Below are 24,332 nucleotides of genomic sequence, written 5' to 3' on the forward strand. Positions count from 1 at the left end.
TTGACGTTTACAAGCTTCATTGAAATGAATGATACATCTTTAGTGAGAAGAGTTGCCAGGGTTTGTTAGAAAGCTCTTGTATCACACAGAATAGACTGATTGTTATTCAGCCTCTTGAAGGGCAACCGGTCGAATCAAGATGTATAAACGAGGACTGAAAGTGATGGCGCTCTTTATTCGGATGTTGTTAAACACACTTTTCTAGCTGTTCGGGGAGCAAAGACCTTGCTCAGGTGTAAAATACCAAAGAGTCGAGCTCTTCTCACTGAATTCACACAGACACTGTTCACTGATCAGCATGTGTTTTTAATACAACGTCTTCACATGAGCGGTTTACCCAAGAGCAAACCGGGAACCTGCACCAAAACAATGTGGGTCTGTGTGATGGACCTTGGGATTCCAGTCAGCATTCACGTTCTGCACGTTTTTGTTTTTTTAACTTAGCATGTCCTGCAAGTGTTTTTTTTTTTTCTCCCATCTTATTTCAAGAGTTTCATATTTGAGAGCAGGACCTATTGATTTCATGGTCAGATTTTGTAATGCTCTGTCAAAACTATACGCTCACAATCAAATAGCTCCCTGCTTGTGCTTGGATGTAATAGTAGTTACTATGAGTGAAATTGTCCCGCCCTTCAATGAGAGGGAGGCCAGCAGACCTCTTGTCAACATGGAGCGGCAAAATCAAGGATGTCAAGTTACCTTTGTTTTCTAAACGGTGACTAGCAACTATAAAAAAAAGAATAGGTGCCGTTATATTTTCTTCTCCCCACCCCAGCTGTCATTGTGTTAGTTGGGACAGACTAGAAATCCGAGAGAACAGGAGCAAGAGCTGAAGCTCGAAGGAAGGGAATGTTTGAGTATAAGTGCAGGGTTTTAAATGAGCGCATTACAAAATCTGAGAAATAGGCCCCCGCTCACAAACTGAAAGAACACACTCTTGAAATAAGATAGGTGGGAAACACCATTAGGTTTCTCTCTGTAATGTGAGTTTTTCTCATGAATCATCACATTATCTGATCTCTTCAGTAAAAACACAGTGTGAGGAGACTTCACTGCTCCGTACAAGGTGCCACTTCCACTACTATAAACTGTTGAACTAAAAGGTGAACGGGTACAGGCTAGGGCTGTTATGTCTGACATGCTACATAAATACAACAAAGAAAGAAAAAAAAACGATATGTACATTATATATTATACATGCATAATGTAATGAGTCTGGGGCTGCCTCTTTTGTTAAAAACAATAAGCAAATAAATACAAAAGAAATGAACAGAGGGATGCATCTTCAATATGTAACGGTACAGAACTTATATATACGATGCAACAGTGGCCACTTGAAAGGGTCATTCCTCTAAGTTTGTGTGTGGTGCTATTTCCCCTCAATCGTTTGCATCTTCGTTTTCAAAGAGGGAATAAGGTGGCGTACGCTTAATTACAGAAGAATATGACCCTGGCTGTCATTTTCTTGGTTAAATCAGTAAGTTGCATTTACAGATACACAACAATCAGACCAGCTGATTTAAAAACTCCAGGCTTTCAGTAGTTCACGGAAAACGAAATGTTGGCGTCTGGAGGTGACCGACCTCACCAGGTGGAGAGACCGGAGGGATTTAGGTTTTACATCCTGCCCGTGCATTTGTTGTGCACTAGATGTAGTTCCCCACAGGTCCAGCAGAGAGAGGCAGTGCCACAGACACATTACCCAAAAATGTCCTACGACTCCAGCCGTGGCTGCTCCGCCTGTGAACTGTGGTCCTCAATGAACATCCAGCTTGGTGAAGATCCTGCTGGTCCTTTATTCTCCAGCTACACCTTCGCCTCGGCTCTGATCTGACGTGCAGATGATCCACGGCTCCCAGACAAGCTTGACCCCATCTCCCACCTGTGTCTCCTGGGTCCTGGTCACAGAGAGGGCAGTGATGAAGACGAGGAGGATGTGGAGCACGGGCGGACATCATTTCTTATTCGCTATCCTCTTCTTCCTGGTGGCCAGCATGTCGTAGAAAGGATCCCTGCTGATGCTCGCTCTGTGGGAAGAGGAGAGGAAGGAGCACGTCACTGAACTGTCCACCAGTGTTAATATTGTGGCAGTGGTCACCAACAAATCAACGTATGGACACAGGGAAGGGTAAAAACACGCTTGGTTAATTTGTGAAAGTCAGGGACGTCAGCTGAGTCCTTCACATCCCAGACCACCTCAGTATGTGGTCTAGTGATCGGATCTCAGGACCAGTTTGGCTTCACGCTGACCCGTCGTGAGGGGATCACTCAGGAGGGGTGTCAGAATCAGGTCTGAACAGGGTCTAAGAGAAATCTCTGTGGGCTCACACTTGTGCATTTACACTAAAGGCACTCGGACGCCTGAGTGTGAAACCCGTCCCACACGCGATGTGTCACGAGAGGGACAGCCGACTGGAAATCTACCACACGAGAACCGCGAGCACCTCTCTCCTCTTTCCCTTTAGCTGGACGCCAGGCCGCCAAGATTACAGTTACTCCGCTGGAAAAACCATCACTTTCATTTAATGGATACACATCTGTCAATGCTAAGTGTTTTTTTCAATATCATTAGAGCATGGGAGGACTGTGTAATATGATTTTTTTCCCGCTCAGATATTGATCATATTTGCCAGTGGAGCTGCAGCCGAGTGGATGATAACCACTGAGCTGATCAATTACCCACTGGGCCCAATTTACCACTGCACCTCCACTCTCCTGTTTAAATAGGGCTGCGTTCGGATCTGACGAATCGGGTGTGGAGTCTGCCAGAACACACTGAGAGCTCAGCGAGGCACAGCAGCGCCTGAGATGTGTGTGCTTGTGTGTGTTTTACTTTGCTAAGCGCTAATCAAAGGGAAGTGAGCTTATCCAGCAGAGCAGAACTCACCTCGGAGTGTTATCTGTGTGCGAGTGTGAGAAACAGTCACATTTAGTCACCAGCGTGTGTGTGTGTGCGCATGTGTGTGTGGCCGTGTGTGTGTTTAAGCTCACAGCTCTATGTGTTTGCGTGCTGCGTTCTCGCAGTCAAGGTCAGACATGAGAACGTCCCACATGGGAGCGGCCCAGTGTTGGCTAAGTGCCGCCTCAGTGTAAATGGATCCACACTAACGCGCCGCCTCTTACTTGATGGATTTGATCCACTCCTCCTTCTCCTCCGGCGTGGGGGCCGATATCCTGTACACCACGTGGTTGCCCTCCACGACCCGCCCGTCCGCCTCCGTCTTGCAGGCCTTGATCACCTGACCTTTGTGGTTTGGGTTGTAGAGCTCAAAGCAGTTCTGGGAGGAGATCAAGAGAAATATGTGTGATCAAAGACAAATAACATCTCAGAGAAAATATAGGCTGTAACAAGGAGGTTTTGTTTTCATCTGTGTGTTTTTTAGCTGGATTGTGCAAAAACTACAGGACAGTTTACCATGCTCTAGGAAACTTTTTTTTACTTTCTAGATTCTTCAGCATTTTCATTGATTAGTGGCATGTACAGGAGGCTGATATTCGTGATTGTGCACAACTTGGTGCAGAAGAAAAGGAAAATGCTGATCTAGGGAATTTAACAGTGGCTCCTTACAGTCTTCCTAGGCTCGTCCACCTCTCTGATACTGAGGTTCTCCAGAGGAATAATCCCACGAGGCTCTTTATCCTGGAGACACATACAAAGACAGACCGTAGCATCAACACATCTCTCACACAAAACACACATGTCTCCTAACCAACCGACTAACATGAAGACCAGGACACGTCGGACCTGAGACCTGATCGCTCGGTACCCGCTCACGTCACGTCCTCCTCTCGTGTCTACTTTCATCAAACCAACTTGAAAGCAGACACCTGCTCTCATCTTCTCTCCATCTCGGATGGCTTGAAGAGCGTCCCGAGCTGAGGACCGAGGAGAGGACTGCTTCTTGTGTTCTATGGCTAGTGGCGGCAGGCTGCTGTTATTATTCATATGTTATTCATACTATTTCTAACCGCGTAGTTGTTATATATGGATTGACATAATTTCATTTGTGCTTTTGTGATCACTGTGCGTCCCTGAATATTGGGGTTTTGACTGACTGGACCCGAAATCCTGCTAAATGGATCTCGGGTGCATTCACACCTGCACATTCTTGTGGTCAAACTCTATCCGCCTGCAATCCGATCACCCAACCTCCACTCTAATGCTATTAAAGGGTAATCGTGAAAGATCCTCCTACACACTCTCTTGTCTACATGTGGCTGGTGGAGCATGACTGTTGCTCACAGACAAGCCAAGATCAACTTCTTTTGCAGTACATGTAGCTCCTTTAATTGTTTAAGTGTTTTGACTATTATCTTTACATTCTGTTGAGACAAAGTTTTAAAAAGTCACGGTGGTGATTGAAGCACATTGGAGGTTTTTATTCATCCTGGTCAAGTAAGGGACAGCACCCGAGGGAGACGTAACCCTACCCTCGGCATCCTCAAGCGACTGCTATTGTGCTTGTGGGTCCAGATGTGAAGTGTGTGTGTGTGTGTGTTTGTGTATCTATTGGGGGGGAGACCTTGAGGAACAGCCCTGTGTCCCGCTTGTCATCCTCCTACTAATGAGGGGGCACAGCAGGGGGAGGAAATGCTTGTGGACAACCCCTCACAGCTGGCCGTGTGCGTGCCATTTGAGTGTGTGCACCACCGCAGCGTGTATGTGTGCGTGCTGACGGATTGGCGTGTGTGTGTCTGTGTTGGGGGGAGGGTATGCGTTCTCAGCATTAGGGATGCCGCTGGGTTCCGGGGGGTGAAGCGTGGGGGTGAACCTCACAGCGGGTTGGGGGAGGCACTTGGTTTGCAGCGTAGCGGGGGGGGGGGCAGATGTGTGCCGTAGACACTGCAGATGTTTCCCATGATGCCTCATGTTAATTGCTGAAGGGAGGTTTATTTAAGTCAAAGGGGCAACATCTGTTAAAGAGCAGAGCTGAAAGGCAAAGACCTTTGTCTGTCGCTCTGTGTGTGTGTGTGTGTGTGTGTGTGTGTGTGTGTGTGTGTCTGAGACAATAATTACAACTGTTGGATTTATTTTATGTGTCTCCTTTGCTTATCGTAGTTTTTCACATTATCTATCTTTACTTAATGTATTTACACATATGTTTTACACACTCAGCATTGTAAATATTTTTACATTTGAAATTATAATTGAGATTCCGAAAGGAATTTTTTTTTTTTTTTTGGCTTTTATGGTTTCACCGAAAGATAAGATGTTTCTATCCTTGGTGTTAAACTAAGCTTAATATTTGATGGAGCTTCATGTTGAGCTTACAATCATCAATCTCCTCATCTAACTCAAGATGAGAAAACTAAGAAAAATAATTGAATCATTAAATAATTAACAATCCACGGTTCCGAGACACACAAACACAGATCGGCCTACTCACTGTCGTGTATTCAAAGTAGTAGAGGCAGTTGTCAGTCAGAATGAACCACCTCCTCTTCCACGTCTTCACACGGCCGCCTGTGGACAGAAACACACCGCGTTAGATTTCAAACCGAAGAGGTGTCGGGGTTTGTGCACCGGCAGGCCAACCTGCGGGAGACCACGCGCCACATCTGCTTCTGATCATCATCCGTCTGCTTTATTAGGCCCAGGCAGAGGTTGGATACTCCCTCCGCTAACCTCTCCCCGTCCCCAGAGCTAAAGCGCAAGGAGGGAGGGTGTGTTGGTGGGGGAGTTGGGGGGGGGGGGGGGGGGGGCTAGTGAAAACAGTTGAACCCTGTGTTACCTTCCAGGAGGAGGGCCGGACATGTGCACGCCACCTATGGCCACTAACTGCATTCGACTGGGGTGGCCGGCGAGAGGAACAGATTTTATGAGCCTGGTTTGAGAAAAGTGTCGAACCGACGCTTGTACGTAAAGAAGAACAGCTCTTACACAGGGAGTTCAAATCACTCCCTGTCTGAACCCATTATTCTACAGTTGAATATCTGAATGTGGTCTGAAGAGAGTTTCATTACAAGAGACAAAAACTCTCCATCTGCCTCCCTCAGCAGACAAAAGTGGATTATTGGGATTAGTGGATTCTCTCCGTATTACACCATCGGTGATGCAATAAACCTATGTAATCACAACAGCATAATGTGGCTGATGTACAGCCTGCGTCACGTGCAGCATAATAACACGTTTGCTGACTTTACAGAAGGCGCAGACAGCAGCCGTTACTGATGTAATCAATATGTAATGACTCACCTGACCCAGATTTGTATTCTATACTGCTACCGAGGGTCAAATCCAGTATTTACAGTATATTATTCATGAGAGATGTTTAAGTTAAGATGCAGCCACAGCATTTCCACCCGCCGACCTGAAGAGAGCCCTCGAAACCTAGTTTCCTCTCGTTTGGTAAGTACGGTATGTTCGTCTTATTCTTCTACAGTCAGTCAGAAGGTGGCCTGGAGAGCTCTTAATCCCCTTTAGCCAAATTTCATATATTAATCCTGATATTTATAATGGATTTCTACCAAATGAAGTTCCATGTTTGCTTCTAATGCAGATTGATCATTCATTTGGTTGTTATGTAGGGAGGGAAAATAGATGTGAGAAGGTTCAAAACTATGCACAAGTGTGAGGGAATATTTGTTTATTTTTAACAAGGAGGTTGTGTTTTCACTCCTTATCATTGGTTGGTCGTTTTTTTGGTGTTTCAGCAGGATTACGCAAAAATGACAGAACAGAACATTGGTGGACGGACATGGGCCAAAAAAGAAGCCATGAAATGTTGGTGCAGATCTGGTCAAAGGGACGGATCGAGTATTTAATTTATTATTTTATTAAACATTGTGTAATTTTTTGACAATTTTGACGATTTTAAAGGAAATAATTCCTGGATCTTGTTGAAAGAAAATCAGCTATTTTTGGGGGAACTGATATCTATGAGTGTGTTAATCCCTGCAAAGGCCTGATAGGCATAACAGCCAGTATATGTTACACTGACTGTCCATGTTTTTAATATAAATGTTGCTGAGATGGTACATTTTGATTTGGTGTCAATATCTGTCAAGGCGCTGTGTCTTTGTGACCCCCCTCCGCAAATGTAGGCTCTCTAAGAAACATTCCACGAGCATCTAAGTGATTGGATTTTATTATCATGCTGGATGATGATGTATTCAGGCATAGCGGCAGGCTCAATCTCGGTGAAGGTGTTATGTGAGCTTCACAGCCTCAGCAGTGCAGCTGCATGGAGCTAAAATTAACATGGAATTCAGTTATGGAGTGGGGGGGGGGGGGGGGAGCAGACTCTAGAAGGATCTCGAAAGTGCAGTTAGTGGAACCGAGAGCAAAATAGAAAGAGAGAGGGGCTCGGTGAAGCAGCAGTGTGAGGTATGGAAGCCCGTAAGGCAGGGACAGAGGGACACAAATGGAAAAGGGGCCAAGGTCTCTTTTATTTCGCGGCACGACCGGTGACCCAGCGGTCCGTACGCATTCCCACGGCGCACACTCAAGCGGACCGAAGCTCGAGCATGACTGCATGTTCTGGCAAATACAGGAGCTGCATGTCGCACAGGGCGGCCTCTAATGGTACACAGCATGACCTGGCCTGTTCAGCCGACCAATGGGAACTTTCAGAGAATCTACAAGGAGGGGGAAGTCACCTTCGTCAGAGCGATCCTTGTTACTACTACATGTAGAAAACTAGTAAATACTTTTAGGGTTGTCAAGTAGATGGTAAAAAGTACAGCATATTGGGAAATATGTTTTTTTTTTGGTAGCTGAAAGGGTAGATTCAGTACAATTCTGAAGTCACATTGTGGGTGAGCTTAGCTTAGGATAACTTAATATACAGAAGCAGCATAAACTATATAATGGTAATGATAGATTTAGCTGTTTCCCTGGCATAGCCTCTATATAAAGGTGGATGCCATTACTGCTCCCCAATAGTGTCAGGCTATTCCTTTAGTGGAAGAAGTGGAAGTGAACTTGAAAGCCCCTCTAAAGTAGATGAAAGATGAACCATGACGGAGCTCTGCAAAGACTATCTCACATCGAGTGCTTCAGAATCTGTGCAAATCTTTGTTTCCAAATAAGTGGCTTAATTAACCTAAGAGTCTCCAACTGTTCCAAAGGGTAAAAAAAAAGCAAACGGCAGAGAGGTTTGATGAGTTGCATCATTATCTTTTATGCCGAGGCTTCTTCTTGTGATAAATTGGCGTTCTGCCTGAGTACCGACTGAGACGAGCCCTGAGCGTCACCCAGCCTCCTCCAGAGCCAAAAGAGGAATGCAGCCCGTCCTCATGCAGAATGTGAGAGATGGCTGACCTTCAACTCACCTCGCTTTCCAATAAAATAACCCATCACTTCACATTGCAGTAACCTATTTAACCAGTAACAGCTCTGATAAGACTTAGATGAGGCGGCCAGCATGTTCAGGAGCCTGGTGTGCTGCAGGGTTAATGGCAGCCAATGCCGGTTTGAGATGAACCAGGTGGACAGAGGAGGAAGGAGTGCACCTACCTCCTGACACAGAGATTTAAGGAGGAACAGCCGCGACAGAACAGAGCGAAAGAACAAAACACAGAGTGGAAAGGGCGAAAGGTTAGAGAGCGAGTGAGGTGCAAAAGAAAAGAAAAACAGAATAAGACAGCGAGCACAAAAAATCACCACGAGAGAGGCGGAGAGAGAGACGTTGAAGTCGAAAGGAGCAAGACAATAGAGAGGCATTATGAGAGGAAAGAAAGAGGAGAGGTCATGTGATGGAGGACGAAGAGAGAAGAGTCTCATTGCAGTTGGGTCACAGATCTGGTGCCGTCATGGAGGTGGACGGTTTCTGAGCAGACATGCGCAGAAATCACGAGCTGATAAAAGCTGAGAGTCTGGTGCAGGAGGTGTTTTCCAAATGTTCCTGTTCGTGGCACGGTGAATGGATTTATCGCACGAGAAGAGCGAGCACAGTTGAATGACTTGTTGGCTCGCTGATCGGCCGGCAGTTGTCTGAGTGTGTAGCACGTTCACGCAGGGGAAACGAACACAACGTGCCAGGATGTGTCTCGAGCCGAGTGTGGTGTTTTCACCCCCCAGTGTCTTATTAAGGATCTTATTTTGAAAGTTCCCTTCAAACTCTTTAAACTCAATGCCAACTGATAATGTTGCGATATTCGAACACCTCTTGAACAGAGATTGATGGATAGATTTCATGCATTGAAATACATTTTTGTTGTTTCTACAATAATGCTATTATCAGGTGGCTTGGCTCAGCCTTACAGATAGGGTGAGGAGTTCAGATATTCGGAGGGAGCTTGGAGTTGCTGCTCTTGCACGTTCGAAAAAGGGAGAGCTGCGATGGTTCGGGCATCTAATAAGGATGCCTCCTGGGAGCCTTCTGCTGGGAGGTTTACCGTGGACGCCCAACAGGAGGCAGACCCAGAACCCGTGGGAGGAACTACATATCCCATCTGGCCAGGTAACACCTCGGGATGCCCTGGGAGAAGTGGAGAGCGTGGCTAGGGAGAGGGATGTCTGCAGTGCCCTACTTGGCTGGCTCTGGTGTAACTAAAGCATGTTTAAAAGCTAAATATGAATTTTTTATGGGTGAAGTTAGCTTCAGCTCGCGATTTCTGTCAGCATATATCAATAGATGTTAGTAATAAGGTAGGATACTGGGTCCAATCTATTTGTTGTTGCCCAATCCACCTCCAACATGGCCACCTTCAAGCTCCTCATTAACAAGTCACATACACAACAACCCACAGGGAAATGAAGCATGTACCGATCACAGTGATGTCGGGGCGATCCCGACTCGAATCCACACAATCAAGGTTCCTTTGACAGCTATGAGTTCACGTACCGAGCTTTAGGAGCCATCCTTCTCTGTCAGGGTTGAAGAATGTGTGCGTCAGGTCGTTCCCATCATCCTCTGGGATTTTGAAGGGCTCGTTTTTGATGCTGTCGTAAAGGTTCTGCAGACGGGGGGGGGCATTAATCAATTGGGGGTACAGGGAAGGAAAAGCCTCATTCGTATGGAGTTGGTATAACAGAGCGGTCACAGAGATCAGTCTCTCACACACACACACACACACACACACACACTCATTATGGGGCAAATCCTCACCCTGAGAAGCTCTTCCGGCAGATCTCCTCCTTCATTAATGCCTCTGTTCATGGAGATGAAGCGCTCCACAGGGGGCTTGTCTCGGACGTTGGGGTTGTGTAGGCTGGTGTTCAGCATGATGATCGCAAACGACAACACGTAGCAGGTATCTGAGAGCGGCAGGAGGGGAAATAAAGGGGTCAAAGTGTATCTCAATATATCTGTATGCCGAGTACAGGTAATAACAGTAACAATGAAAAAGGCTGAAACAGACACCAATATGAAAATAGGGCAAATCACAGTGACATTCATAATTACCAAGGAGGTCATGTTTTGGACTGTGTTCTGTTTGTTTGTTAGCAGGATTAAAGAAGGAGCCAATAAAATGTTGGTGCCACTCCAGGAATTATTTTCACTTTCTTTAACATCCTTTGATCGTTTGAACATTCCCCTTAATTTCTCTGAGTACATATCTTGAAACATGATGAGAGAAAAATCAGGCATATTTAGGGGACTCGTATTTATGCGTGCGTGTAATTTGGTGAAGCTCCAAATACAAATCTGGAAATGAATCAGTGAAATTGAATGTGGTTTCATAAGCCACTCAAAAGCCATTTGAGTTAGTTACTGTATTCTTTCATAATAACACCGTCTTCTTACATGATATTTTGTACACATTCAAATATAGAGGATAAGATAACTCCAGACTATTTTTCAATTCAGGTTTTATTTGAGCATTTGCTGTCTATTAGGCGTTGGATTAGAACTTATTTAGCATTTTGTGTCCAGTTTGGGCCACAAATTTGTGTCAGCACCCGTCCAACAGAAAACTAAACAAGCCCGACCCAGGCTGGCGTTCGTTTTTTTTGTGCCTGAACCCGACCCAAGGCCAGTGAGTGAAAAACCAAGAAAGCCCAGCAAACCTGACCCAAACCCTAATATCATTTCAAAATTGTGTGTGTGTGTGTGTGAGGGGTGGGGGTGCAGCGCTGCAGTCTCTCTACTGTGTGTTAATGTTCAGACTCACACGGGCCAGTGACTGCCTGTAAATGAATCATTCATTCCACTCTGTCTGTCTCCTCACACTGACACACTTTAGGCCTGGCTGTCCCGCGCTGCTTATTGTGTGGCGGCTCACACACACTCTTTATTAAAAAAAGAAAAGAAAGAAAGAGTGTACCATGGGCCAAGAGGTGGGGGGGTATCTGTTAGAGGGATGTCTGTGTACTCCAACATTTAATGGTCATGATGAAGCGCGGGGCGGAAACTGAGCTTTCATGACCTTTGTAATTAAAGATCCGCGATTATTTTATGGTTTTTATGGGCTCATTGTGCGGTTACTGCCACACACACACACACACACACACACACACACACACACACACACACACACACACACACACACACACACACACACATACACACACCCCTGCCTATGTGCAGATTGTGCTTGATGCATTATGGGATCACTTAGGAAAGGGGGCACTTTGATAAAGTCTGATTTGGATCTGCTGTAGTTCTAAGGAACATGAACTATGTGGGAAACGGTGACAAACCCAGAATCAGTATAAAGAAAAAAATCTAAAGGCTCTCAATGCTGGATATACTAAATCTAATATTGCTATAATAAGTAAAAATAGCAGTTATTTCATAGCATCGGAATTTGCTCAACCCCTCACTACTAAAGTGGAGCCTCCACAGAAACACACACACGCCCTCAAGAATCCTGTGCAAACAATAGTTTGGTCCGAGCCTCTTGAATCATTCACTGTCTGTTGTAGTCGCAGGGTTTGTTTAACACGAGACGCCGATCACTTAGGCAGGGTGAGTCCTCCTGAATTATGGATGTCCCTTGTTTGTTGGTGCTTGTTTACTCTGGACTCGTGCACTGAACTGGGAATTGTAATCTGGTTAATCCTCATTGAACCTTAGTTACAGTGACTCTTATGGTTTAATAACTGAGACGCAACAGGCCATCACTCAGTGGATCCCTTTATGGACCCTCAGGCCGTGTTTCTGCTGGAATATTAGGCCGGAGTGTTTTTCGGCGCACTGACACACATTGCTCATGTGAATATAGAGGACAGCTCGGGCCCAGATCCCGATCAGGAATATGTACCAATAACCAATAATAATTCTCATCAAACGTTCCGAGAGCAGCACAAAGTAGCGGACTCACTGTATAGTGGAAAATATAGTTAATAGCTATTGAATTTGGATTATTAACATGTTAGTTTAAGGTCATGGGAACACGTTAAAAGTAGCTTAAATATATAAATAGCTATAATATCTAAAAATAAGGGATAGAAAAGGTTAAATAGTTTTGTAAAATAATGAATTATGATGATGAATTATGGAAAAATGCATAAGTTCGTTAAAGAAGCTAAAAAAAGGAGTAAGGGGTTAATGGTTGATATTTGCAGGTTCTGCCACTCCTAGAGATAGAGATAATGCAAATGTTATCAGCCTGATGTCAACATTGACTTTTCTTTGGAAAAAAATGTATTATAAAAAACCTCCAGCTCCAAATCATTTCATTAGGTGCAGCAGGAGTGGTGCTGATGGAAGAGTTCATGGTACATGAAGCATTAACAACAGCGTGCTGTGTGTCTGACCTGTTGACTGGAAGACCCCGGGGTTGCACTGACAGTACCGAGAGGCAAACGCCTCCATCATTCGGTCGATCTTCTGGGCTTCGCCCGGCAAACGGAAACTCCACAGAAACTGCCTAAAAACAACAAGTAGAAGGGGGGGGGGGGGGGGGGGTGTCAGGGTTTCACATGGTGTCACTGCTGTAAACGTTTCATTTGGGTTCGTCCCTCCACTGACCGTAGAGCTTGGACCAGGTTGAGGTCGGCAAACTCGTGCAGCTCCACAAAGGCCGCCAGCACTTTGAGGTTGAAGTCATCTCTGGTGGACAAAAAGAAAGACGGGAACATCATTTTTCCATTACTGTTTTTCTGTTCAGCAATTTTGTTTTAAGAATTTCCAAGAAAAATGAAACTATTCAGGATCCCCCGAACACAACGTGAACCCAGAAGAAAAACATATTCCCCCCCCTGAAAGCTTTTCTCAACCTGAATTCCTCTTTTTCTCCAGCATGATTCTGGCCTGATTCATACCTTATGCTGAGCGGGTCTGGAAGCAATTTAAACAGCTGGCCAGCGCTGGATGTTTCTCCACACAAACTGTGTGTGTCTGATGGATAGAACAACTTAAAACAAAACCACAGCCGCTCTGTTTTCCTCCGAGGTTTGTTTAGGTATCAGAGGGGGTTTAGGCGGAAGAATCAACAGCCGCTCTCGGGCTCCACAGAAACTGCTGCTCTGATCATGTTGGTGTTTCGTCAAGCTCCGTGATCCTGTAGCTTCTTTGCATTGTGTGCTGTTCAAATTAAAACAGGACTTCTCAGGCTTTTATGTTTTGTGTGGAAACGCTGAGGAGAGTGCAGAGAATGCTGCTTTTCAAGGGACAACAACAAACTAGCATTGCAATAACATCTTTTGTTATCTGGAGGATGACTTTGTTTTTTTTACATCTCCTCCGAGTGTTTATGACTGAGCGTAATGAAACACATTATTTCTTCTGAGGATTATACAAGTTATTAAAATTGGCCTGCCATTCGTAAAGGTGAAATAAAATATGCCGTTAAATAAATATATATATATGTAGTATATATATATATATACTATATATACTGTATATCGGTGTCTGTGATAACAGTGAGTGTAAGCATGGCACAAACAAGGGTGAATTACACAGGAACAAGAAAAAGGGATCCAACCTTCATCAACACACCCATCTATCTATCTTTCTATTTCTCTGTTCATCTATCTATCTATCCATCCATCCATTCATCTGTTGATCGAGGGATCTATCCATCTAACCATCCGCCCACAAATTCCACTCTCACTCTCTCTCACTCTCTCTCTCGCTCTCTCTCTCTATCAATCTTTCTATCCATTTATCTTACTTGAGGTCACTTCCACTGTCTGAGCCTTCCTTCCATGTACCCCGCACAACCTCCCCCCCCCCCGTTTAACAATAGGTTCCTGCTCCTTGTAGAATCTTAACTAGTGATAATTACTGAGTGTAAATTACTGAGCCTGTGTTTAGTGTGATTTCCAATGGATTGGTTCCCTCTGAATGATCCTCAATGGATAAAACCAATTGCCAACAAGAGGACTCCCCAGAGCCGTCCCCTCCCCAACCTTCATTTAATCTTCATTCAGCGTACATGTGTGCCTCATTGTCTCAGCCCCTGGAACTAAGTTAATACAGACGGGACCAGGTGGTATTTCCAGTGTGAACCAAAAGGCCAACGACATTTATTAAATTAAATGATTTTAGGGATGAAGCAGAAAACAGTTTCATGGTACACCGTTCTCCATTAACTATCATTAAGTTTGATTACAGCTCTTTGAAAACTTCGTGGTGAATATTTTAAGCAGCTGTCTTCCAGACGCAGGACGCAGGGCAACCTGTAACCACTGGGGGCAGTGTCGCCAGTAATTCAAGTGTGACTACCATAGGATATTAGAAAGAATCAATGATGGTGGTGCGCAGGTAGAGTAAAAAGACGATAGCCGATGAATTTCAGTCAATATTTCCGCCTCTTTTAATCTCCACACGGACTGCTGATCTGTGATTGGTCGGGCTAGAAATGGAGGCAAGAAAGCTTCCAGCACCAAAATCTTGAATATCGAGATAAGTCCAATTTAAAATCCAATCAATGTTGCAGCAGAAGTAACTCGACTCTTATACAAAACGTCTTCGTATTCAAGTCATTTCTTAGGCTCATTGATTGATACCGTGTGTATTCTACCTCATATAGTGTGTTTAACTATCCTCACCTTCATCTCAACAGTCGTTTGACTATATGAGACAATCACTGTGGTAGGGCTGCAGGACGGTCGGGCCAGAGATCTGAGGAGCGGCTTGGCCCTTTTATTACCAGTTAGATGTTCACGTGGCTGAACCATGACAAGATACACGCACATCCTCAAAGATTCATTTTGACGGGTGGGAGGGTGCAATCAATGTTCTCCCTTATTAATCAATTGATCCTGCCCATAATTCCTCTCTCTAATCACAGAGGGGGTGTAAATCAGAAGAAAGGAGGGCTTCCTGCCCCAGGCGGACTGATGCTCTGTCTTACCGTTCGCCTAAGTAGTCTCCAATCATAGTCTTGTTGAGGCCCTCGCCTTTGTAGAGGAACTGGGAGACGTCTTCGGGAGTGTGCTGCAGAAGGTCGTTCTCCACCAGGAACTGGATTCCCTGGAGAGGAAGAGGACAAACGATTCATTTAATTCTGAGGCTACCGAGACACTGGAGGCTGTGATGATTTATAATGAAAATATGAGGCTGGTACAGGACTGTCAAATAAAAGAAAAACGTAGAAACGTACTTTCTTTGGGTCCATGTTGAATTTCTTCCGACCCATGGCGATCTGTTTGTTTCTCTGTGTTGTTTTACTGCGACACAAAAATGCAAATGCAGAATGAAACAATCGGAACCCAAACACAACAACTCCATTTTATTTATAATAATAACTGAGGAGATTATTTCCTGCTTGTGTGCACGTCCTTGATTCTAAGACAATAAAAAAAAAGTGCACACAGAGACAAACTGAGGAAAACGCTGCGTGTAGAGTTTTAATATCTGTAATGCAGATGGGTGATAAAGTGACAGATGAGACGACAAAGCAGGAATGACCTTAGGAGACCTAGGGAGCACTCACTTTATTGATTTACACTGACACATGTTGGATATTGACTGTCATTGTTGGTTAAATAGCTTTCACCTTTTGAGTCGGTGTGTGTACGTGTGTGTGTGTGTGTGTGTGTGTGTGTGTTTGGTAACTGACACTGAGGTTAAATGACTGTCTGTCACTGGACACATTTTGACAACCGCCCAGGACGCAATGACCAAACTCTGCAGGTGTTGAGATGTAGCCTGGGGGGGGGGGGGGGGGGGGGGGGCCAGCCAGGTCTGGTTGTGTGTATTATTCAACCCTCTTCCCCTGTTTATCTACTTAATTCATATCTAACCTGCAGTATGTCAACAGAGAGCACCATGGTGATCTAACTGTCTTTGACAACTAAGAAAACAGTGAGTGGACTATGAGCCATCATTCTACTGGGTGCTATTACGACTGAGGGTGAAAACCAATATGTGCGTTATTCAGCGCTCAGGAGGTCAAAGACTTTCTGCATTTATTAAGGAATTTGTGGATTTTAGTCCAATCTTTTAAATTCAATATTACATATGTTTAACTATTTTTAAAAGATGGAAATACGTTTTCATCCCCTGCCTAATTATAGTGACCCACAACATATTTATTGCTGCTAAAGAGTAGAGGACTCTGAAAAAGCGTTCACACTATCATATGAAGACGTGCCTTCAAATCAGTAAGAGGATGTGCACAAAAACGAAAAAGTAATATATGACAAATGCTTTAAAACATCATCTACACAAACTACATCCATGCAAAGGACTTACCTCTCTCCGACACACGTCAGCTGCTCGATCTCCGTCATGACCTCTGCGATCTCGAACTTCAACCTCTGTGAGAAAAGAGTGAAACAGTCCTTTCTTTAGGTCAAAGCGGGATAAAGGTCAGAGAAGCTTCATGGTGTGAGACAACACTTTAAATGCACTGTGGAGAACTCATCACTTTTATCCGGGCAAATTGAGTGTGCGAAGATAAACTGTGGGTCAATTTGCATTATGTTCAGCATGCAAATAGATCCTAACCTGCTGCATAAAGATTTGAATTAAAAGTTTAAATAAGTAAATATAGATAAATTCTAAATGTCTTCACATGAAATTGATCGATGAAAGCCGTACAATGCACCACTAATGATCGGAGATAGGGGTTCTCATGTTTCCTGGATATAAACTGAATGCTCATATGTCCACGCACCTCAATATCATCGAGCAGCTCCCTCTTCCTGCGTCGGATGTTTGACAGCTCATCCCTCTCCTCCAGGGACAGATCCTCGGGAACTGTAAAGACACGACGGGGGAAAAACACAGCAGACCTTAAGTCTCATTTGCACGCAGCTCATTCCCGTCAGGGCTCTTTGCCTCGTGCACGACAAAAACAAAATTGGAACGTGACGGAAAAAGGTAAAGATCACAGAGCGAGTAATAGGATTGCTAAAGATGAAGAAAACCGAAGCGAGCCCCCGAATTCAATCCGGGTGCCGACGAGTTCTTTGGGGAGTTCCCAGCAGAGATTGAAGATTCGTCCTCCCACATACCGTGAAGGGACGGGAGTATTAGACAGTTTTCACCTTGTTCTGCATCACTAACACATATCAGGAGCCTGCGTGTTAATTAACAAGAGAAAGAGATGAGGGGGGGTGTTTATTATTCCAATTAAAAGAGTTTTCTCTCCCCCTCTATCTGGCTCACATGTGGAATTCTACTTATAAGAGCAAGTTTTCTTTGATTACATGTACTTTAACATGACCTAGAATCCTGATTCCAGAGAGGTTTTTTTTTACACATCCTGGCAAACGTCTGCGAGCAGGGAGGACGCCTCGCTCTCCGCCGGGTTCTCCCAACCATCTTTCAATCTTTATTCCTCTCTCTCGCCCCACACACACACACACACACACGCTTTATCTCTCGGTCGTCTCCATCTTTTCTGACGCACAGAGAGCCAGGCAATCTCGTGTCATTAAGCCAGCTTAGAGGCAGAAGGCGTGTATCTCTGCGAGGAGAGATATAAAAAACATCACTTGTTATTTTGCCTCGCGGGCGGGAATCTGCGCCAATTAAAGTAAAATAAGGTCACTGGGCTCAAGAGGAAGCATTCATCCCACTTTGAATTCGACAGCTCGTAGGAAGAGTTGCGTTCGGGGGGGGGGGGGGGCAACTGTTGTTGTAGATGGTTTTCAAATTAACAAGGAGACAAAAAGGCATTTCCTGACCCAGTTATGTAATTCGGGAGCGCTGTGATGAGGGGCAGGTAAATGGCGGAGGAAAACAGCGGCGGGGTTTCGTTTGTGAGCCGTGTATTTAATAGACAGCAGAGGGGGGTGCAAAGTATGAAAATAAAGACGTTAATTAGTGTTGCTAACCTCTGGCTAAATAGTGCTGTGAACGTGGCGTTAAAGACAATTAGTGCTTCGACAATGTTCCCATGTTGTTTTACAATACCTCGAAACTTTTACCCGAGGAATGTTTTCAGCTATTTATGGCCTTCATTCAAAAGTAATGGAATATAAATAGGAGTTTGTGTTTGTCCGTCTGTTGTGCAGGATGCCAGTGCTAACCTCATAACCTGCTGGGATTTAAGGGTCAAAACTTAATCCATTCCTCTTGTATTAGTTTTTTTTCATCATTTCAAAGACTGACCCGTTGATTAATATTCAAAACAGTAATACAAACTATAATATTGACTATAATAATCATTAGAGAGACCCATTAGAGTTTGCAGAGAGGAAGACAACGTGCACACAGCAGACAGCTTCATGATTTCTGTTTGCCTGAGGCCATGCATTAGCTAATGGAGATATACACTGAAAGCAACAATGCAGTGCATGATTACAATCTTCATTCATTACTGATCTAATGACACAGAGAGGATGCCCCCTTTAATAAAAGCCCACCACCATTAACAACAAGACATTGCTATTATCCTCTAATCCAGTTCTCTGTTTCTGGGTCTACTGTAATATAGAGAATATTTCAAATTACATATTTGGAAGTAGACCGGACTTTAACATCTCTGTTCCAGTAGATAATCTTGTTTAGTGATGGGGCTCCTGTACAGAGGTGGTCCACCAATTACATGATTAACACACAACCCCCCCCCCCCCCCCCCCCCGACCTGCTTTGACTGAGTCAGGAAATCAGTTTAGAGTCTTTAACAGGCACAGAGGGAATCTCGGGGCTGGAGCCGGGCACTATGTGAAGATTGGCTCAAACCAAACACGGCCACGCTTGATTGGAAATCTACAGAAATCAATTATGGTGTGAGTCATTGCTTCTTAGTAAAGAGAAAGGCAGAGGGTCGGCTCGTCCATTAGCTGGGCAGCTCTAGGTAGTGAGCGGATACATTTGTGTGAGAGCTAAATGTGCAGAAAAACTGGACTGGATACACATTTTTAACCTCTGTGACTCCTAATAGGAGAGCTCAGAAACCCCCTGTGTTGAGTGGTGGGTTGACAGAGTCCAAAGGGTTTAAACTCCAACATGTGCGCCACAGAAAAAAAAAAAAGCTCCAGTAATTCCCCCCCCCCCCCCGTCCCTAAAAAACAAAATCCCTAAATATATACTTTTAGGAGTAAACCCTCTGCCGCTCTTCACACCCAAAACTAACAACTGTCCCTGACCACCCACTCAAAACCAGAGGCTTTAACGCCACTTAAACTAATGCAGGGGCGCTTTTGGCACCATCACCAGTCTGCATGAGTTTCATAACTGGTACCGGGCTTATTTCGGGAGCGAACAATAGAAGCCACATCATAAGAGAGAGAAAAAATAATTTTCCAGAGCTGAGTCGAGGACGCTCCGACGACCGGTGCTCGCAGCAGTTGTGCAGCAAAAGCAGCGAGGTGCTCATGGAGCTCAGAGTGAAAATCCCACGCTCACTTAACACTGGCTCCGGTCCTAGTTTTCACCGACTCGTGTGTGTGTGTGTGTGTGTGAGAGAAGATTTGTGCAGATCCACTGGATTTAAACTTGCAACTTTACCCACTCTGATGTCGTTTAAAGTGGATGAGCTTTAAAGAAGAAAAAAAAACGATAACCCTGTTACCCCGCTTGGCCCTGCAGCACAATGGAACACATGCGAGGAAGCAGGAAGGCAAAGGGAAACTTCCTCTGGATCCAGACTCTGATGTGAAGCCCGACACCCCCAATCCCTCTTAGCCGTAGACGGAGATACGCTCTGCATTACAGCCGGGGTCATACAGACAGACAGACATACATGTGGATAGAGCCGCACACCAAAGGCCAGCTGGCTCTAATCCCACAGAGTCACCCTCCCAACCGCTCTTTAAGCCCGATACGAGGCGGATGTATAACAGCATATACACAGATGTTACCTCCAACTAGTCGCTGCCTGACTTTAACCTACTTTGCCTCAGTGGTAAAATAATGTGACAGTATCAGCAGATTGTCTGGTGAAGCTGTTTACAGAGGCACAGAGTGGGAACCATGAGCTGTCGGCACAAAGGCCAATGGGAAGAGGGATAGGTTGTGCACACAGGAGTTAACATGCATGTGAGAAAAGCGTCAGGTGACACGGCTGAGACCTTTTAACCAACTCCATCGTTTTATAAAATTCAATCTAACACGTGTAAATGTCCAATTGACCAAATTAAATATGATAAATATCTAATATTGCTTGCATATGATACAGAACTTGCTATTTTGCTTGAAAGATTTAACTAGATTCACAATATCAGCTGCCGGTTTCATGCTGTTCCATTCAGACTGTATGAATTTGCTAAAAATGTGTTTGGTGCGCCGTGCCGCAGCCTGTTCAGTAATAATTCAGGAAAACAACAATCCTGCCCTTTGCGTGAGAAGGCTCATTCGGGGAGCTAATATCGCTTTGAATTTTTAACCACCTCTAGGATCACGAGGAGAATCTGGGGCTTGGGGAGCTGAAGAGCCCTCACACTGATTGCTCTGGTTAATCTGCAGTTTTGGGGAGGGACCTCCTGCTGAGCGAGTGCATTTGCGCGAGTGTGCGGTTGCATAGGAGGTGGTCCGCGTAACCATGTCCGCCTTATACGACACATCTGCTCGGCATCAGCGCTATGTCAATATTTGATTCGAAGAACATGGCGTGTAGGATCTGAGGGGCTTCATATGCCATATGCCGGTGGCCAAAGTAACTATAATCTGATGATTTGATCGGCCCGAGAATGAGCTGGATGGATGCTGTTTCTTCTGGCGTCCGGGGCAGGATGAGGGGCTTTCACAGGCTGAGTGAAGCCCAAGTAGCTCAGTGTTCACTCAACGCAACAGATCTCAGATGATTGTCCAGGTTTTAGACACAATTTCCAGGGAAGCTGTGAAAACCTCCAGTTTCCTATTACTGCTATTGTCTCACAGGGGTTAAAAATATCCAAGAAATACAAAACTAAACTGATGTATGTTGAAGGCATATTAAATAAATATTAAAAATGTATTCAATGCTCAGACATTGGCTCCAAATGACAACAAAAACCCAGGACGTCAACAACTGTATCCGGGAATATTTTAGCTTCATGTAAAACCTTACAGGCTCTGTCTAGCTCTGAACCATCAGCAGATAAGGGTGGAAGACATGGAAGTGGAAAATTCATTTTGAAAGGACGGTGGGATTATTTCCTGACAGACACCTCTTGCTGCTTCCTGCGGCTGTCAGGTGATTGACAGGAAGCTGAATGAAAGCGATGGTTTCTCTGATACGAACACAGTCACCTCCGTAATTGTGATAGATATCTCGCTTGGGAGCAATTTCAAAATCTGTATTAGGTGCCTGTTATTCTATGCACAACAATGGAGAAGAGCCAATAAGTTCTGATATCTGCACACATGATGACAATGTGCAGCTACCAGCGGAAATATGGAAAATGTGAGGGGGTCAAACTGGACGACAAGCTTGAAAATGTCCAGTGAGCCGCTGTGTGTCCGCCTCCGGCCTGCTTGTCCAGGATGTTCCCGTAATGGTTGTGCGCCTGCCTGCAAAAACACTGACTTTGGCCGAGCACCGTGATCCCATTCACAACCAGAGCAGAGCAACCTTTGATCAGAACATCTACAGTAAACCACCCACAACGCTCGCGTGATCGCTCCCTCTTCGTATCGGCTCCATGTTTTCGCGACAGCTCCTCAAAGAGGGTTCATGTTAAATCTCCACCTGTCCCATGTCCCCGCTGAATGAAAACACTTTCCATTAAGAGCAGTTCTTGTCCTCGCACAAGTCTATTAGGAACCGAAAAGAAAATATACACTTCGTCCCAGGAAATAGAAACGCAGGAAATGAAATGACAGAGCGCCAGGACATTTTGTTAAGGTGAGAATGAGCTGGGCGGTGGCGTGATTCTTCAGCACCAGGAAGCCAAGAAACACACGTCTGAAGCCTCCTGAACCCCCCCTCCCCAGTTCTGTCTGTATGGTCAGCTGGAGCCTGTTGTCTCTGAGCTCTCCCTCCACTGAAATTAGGTGTGGATTACTCGAACACAGTACATCTCCGCTGGCCTAAATGTCAGTCTGTGTTCCTCCCTGTCTCCCGCTCATTTAATTTGCTGAGCCTTTTGTCTCCCATCTGCTCTCCGTCTCGCGCTTAAAGGCCTTCCCCTCTCGACAGCTCCGAGCTATAACTCCGGGCAAGGCGTACCTCTATTCACAACGGAGGAGATGTTGTCTTTCTCACAGAGGGCCACCATTTCTCGTTTTTTTTTCCACTCACACACTGCCATGGAGATGGGAACACGTCGGGAAGCCTCCCCAGTCTCTCTCTTAATCAGGTCCATATGTAGTCCCGACACTTAAATAGCCCAGTTTGTTACCGGCTCAGACGCTGCACATCGTGCGCCAGCAGTGTCTGTGTTTGTGTATTTGTCATGCTGAATGCGGTATAATGTTCTGTGTGTATAATCTTCTAATGTTGCGCCACAAAACCCATAATCTTGGCAGTCAAATTGAATTTCTGTTCTTTCCAAATCATCCCTTAAGCCTTTAAACAACACAGCCAGTCTGCCGGGTCAACCAATGAGATTGGGAAGAGTAAATTTTAGCACATTTTGGGGAATCTGTGTCGACACACACAGAAGAGACACATTATGCCTAAACCGTTGCTTTCGGGCTACTGAGATGCTGTAGGGCATTTGGAAGCGGTAAATCCAACCAGCTGTTTTTATACCAGAGGGGGGATTCTTTCTCCCGCTGGCTGGATAAAACATGTACATAGCACATGTTCACTTGCAAGCAAAGTTTTTTCTTTTTAACACAATAAAACATTACATAACATAACATAACAAATCACAACAAAACATAACATGACTCAATATAACACAACACAACACCACATCCAATAACGTCATATAAAAGGTGGTGTTAGAAGCTATATATATTCAAAACCTTTGGCCTGAGCATCCTGCAGGTCTCCAGCATATCCCAGGGCCAACAAACAGAGACAAACAACCAATCACATTCAACCCAAAACTCAAACATATTTAGTTCAGTGACATAAATAAATAATAAACCAGAATATATTTACAAAGTGACTCTTAGCGCAATTATTCGCACTCTTAATCAATCATCAGAGTAGTTGCTGATGAATCCTCTGCTGATCATCTAATAGACTAATCATTTCAGCTCTAATATGTTTAACTCTACACTTGAAGCACATCTCCAGGGTGACATTAGACAGATGAAGCATGCAGATGCAGAGGGAAACAGCTGCCTGAGCTCCGCTTCATAGCTGCCTGGCCTTTCAGCACCAGCCACTTACTTCCCTAGCAGCTCCGGCTCGCCCCAAAGTGACTATCTGATGTCCTCCCACACACTCCACTACAGCCACAACAAAGACTCTACCTCAATCGCACCAACTTCCCCCCTCTTAACAACCAATCCCCCTCAGAACTACAGTCCTGGCCGCCAGTGAAACGACGCCCACGGTACCGTGTGTTGATTCAGGCTACCAGAGGCTGGGTTTCATGTCTGCTGCGGTGGATGTGACCAACAGTCACTGCGTAAAGTGAGGATTTTTTTTCAATGCACAAACATTTCTCTCTAATGTCGTTTTCATGCTCCGGAGAATGTCTGCAGAATTGGGTCCGGACTTTCTCCATAGTCTGCTTTTCACACAAGAACAATGCGGGAGGAGAAATCTCCAGAGCGTTTACGTGAGGGTTGGAGCAGCCGGCAGAAGCAGGATTTAATTTATTAATTCCTCCGGGGAGATCGTGTGTTTTTGTTAACAGCACATCGACACAATCATTGGCTCTCATCACCAAAAGCTCTCCTGAAATCATTGTCTTCTACGTATACCGCTTATTCACACTCTCATACGAGATCCGGAGAATTGTCATCAACATGCCCGCTCGCTCGCTTGCAGTGAATCCTGCAGAGGGTCTCCTGCTGGGGGCTCATTCAGACATTCCCCCGGAGGTCTAACTAGGTCGCCCGGCTGGAGAAACTCTGCAGAAAGTCTGCAGCATCTCACGCGGACATTCGCGATCTCACACACAGCCCCCTCCAGAGAACGTCTGAAGATTATCCAGAGTTTCGGCGCATGTCTGAAAGCAGCTTAAGGGAGATATTTCATTGCAAAAGAAAAGCAATCAG

The 24,332-nt window shown here is 45.0% G+C and overlaps 1 protein-coding gene across 1 annotated transcript in view; it reads right to left on the reverse strand.

The window, feature by feature from the left end:
* Window positions 1–285: 285 nt before the first annotated feature.
* The window catches only part of LOC133931819 (cytohesin-3-like), a 28,618-nt gene continuing 4,571 nt past the window's right edge, over window positions 286–24,332 (reverse strand). Inside the window, exons 2-13 of the mRNA XM_062378767.1 lie at window positions 16,957–17,039; window positions 16,533–16,597; window positions 15,439–15,505; window positions 15,190–15,308; window positions 12,861–12,941; window positions 12,647–12,759; window positions 10,053–10,201; window positions 9,789–9,900; window positions 5,388–5,464; window positions 3,569–3,640; window positions 3,124–3,278; window positions 286–2,027 (exon numbers count right to left, since the gene is read on the reverse strand). Coding sequence (XP_062234751.1) covers window positions 1,955–2,027; window positions 3,124–3,278; window positions 3,569–3,640; window positions 5,388–5,464; window positions 9,789–9,900; window positions 10,053–10,201; window positions 12,647–12,759; window positions 12,861–12,941; window positions 15,190–15,308; window positions 15,439–15,505; window positions 16,533–16,597; window positions 16,957–17,039 — 1,166 coding nt within the window. The 3' untranslated portion in view covers window positions 286–1,954. The remainder of the gene's footprint in view (window positions 2,028–3,123; window positions 3,279–3,568; window positions 3,641–5,387; window positions 5,465–9,788; window positions 9,901–10,052; window positions 10,202–12,646; window positions 12,760–12,860; window positions 12,942–15,189; window positions 15,309–15,438; window positions 15,506–16,532; window positions 16,598–16,956; window positions 17,040–24,332) is intronic.

Source organism: Platichthys flesus, chromosome 20 (genome assembly GCF_949316205.1).
Source record: "Platichthys flesus chromosome 20, fPlaFle2.1, whole genome shotgun sequence".
Taxonomy (NCBI): Eukaryota; Metazoa; Chordata; class Actinopteri; order Pleuronectiformes; family Pleuronectidae; genus Platichthys; species Platichthys flesus.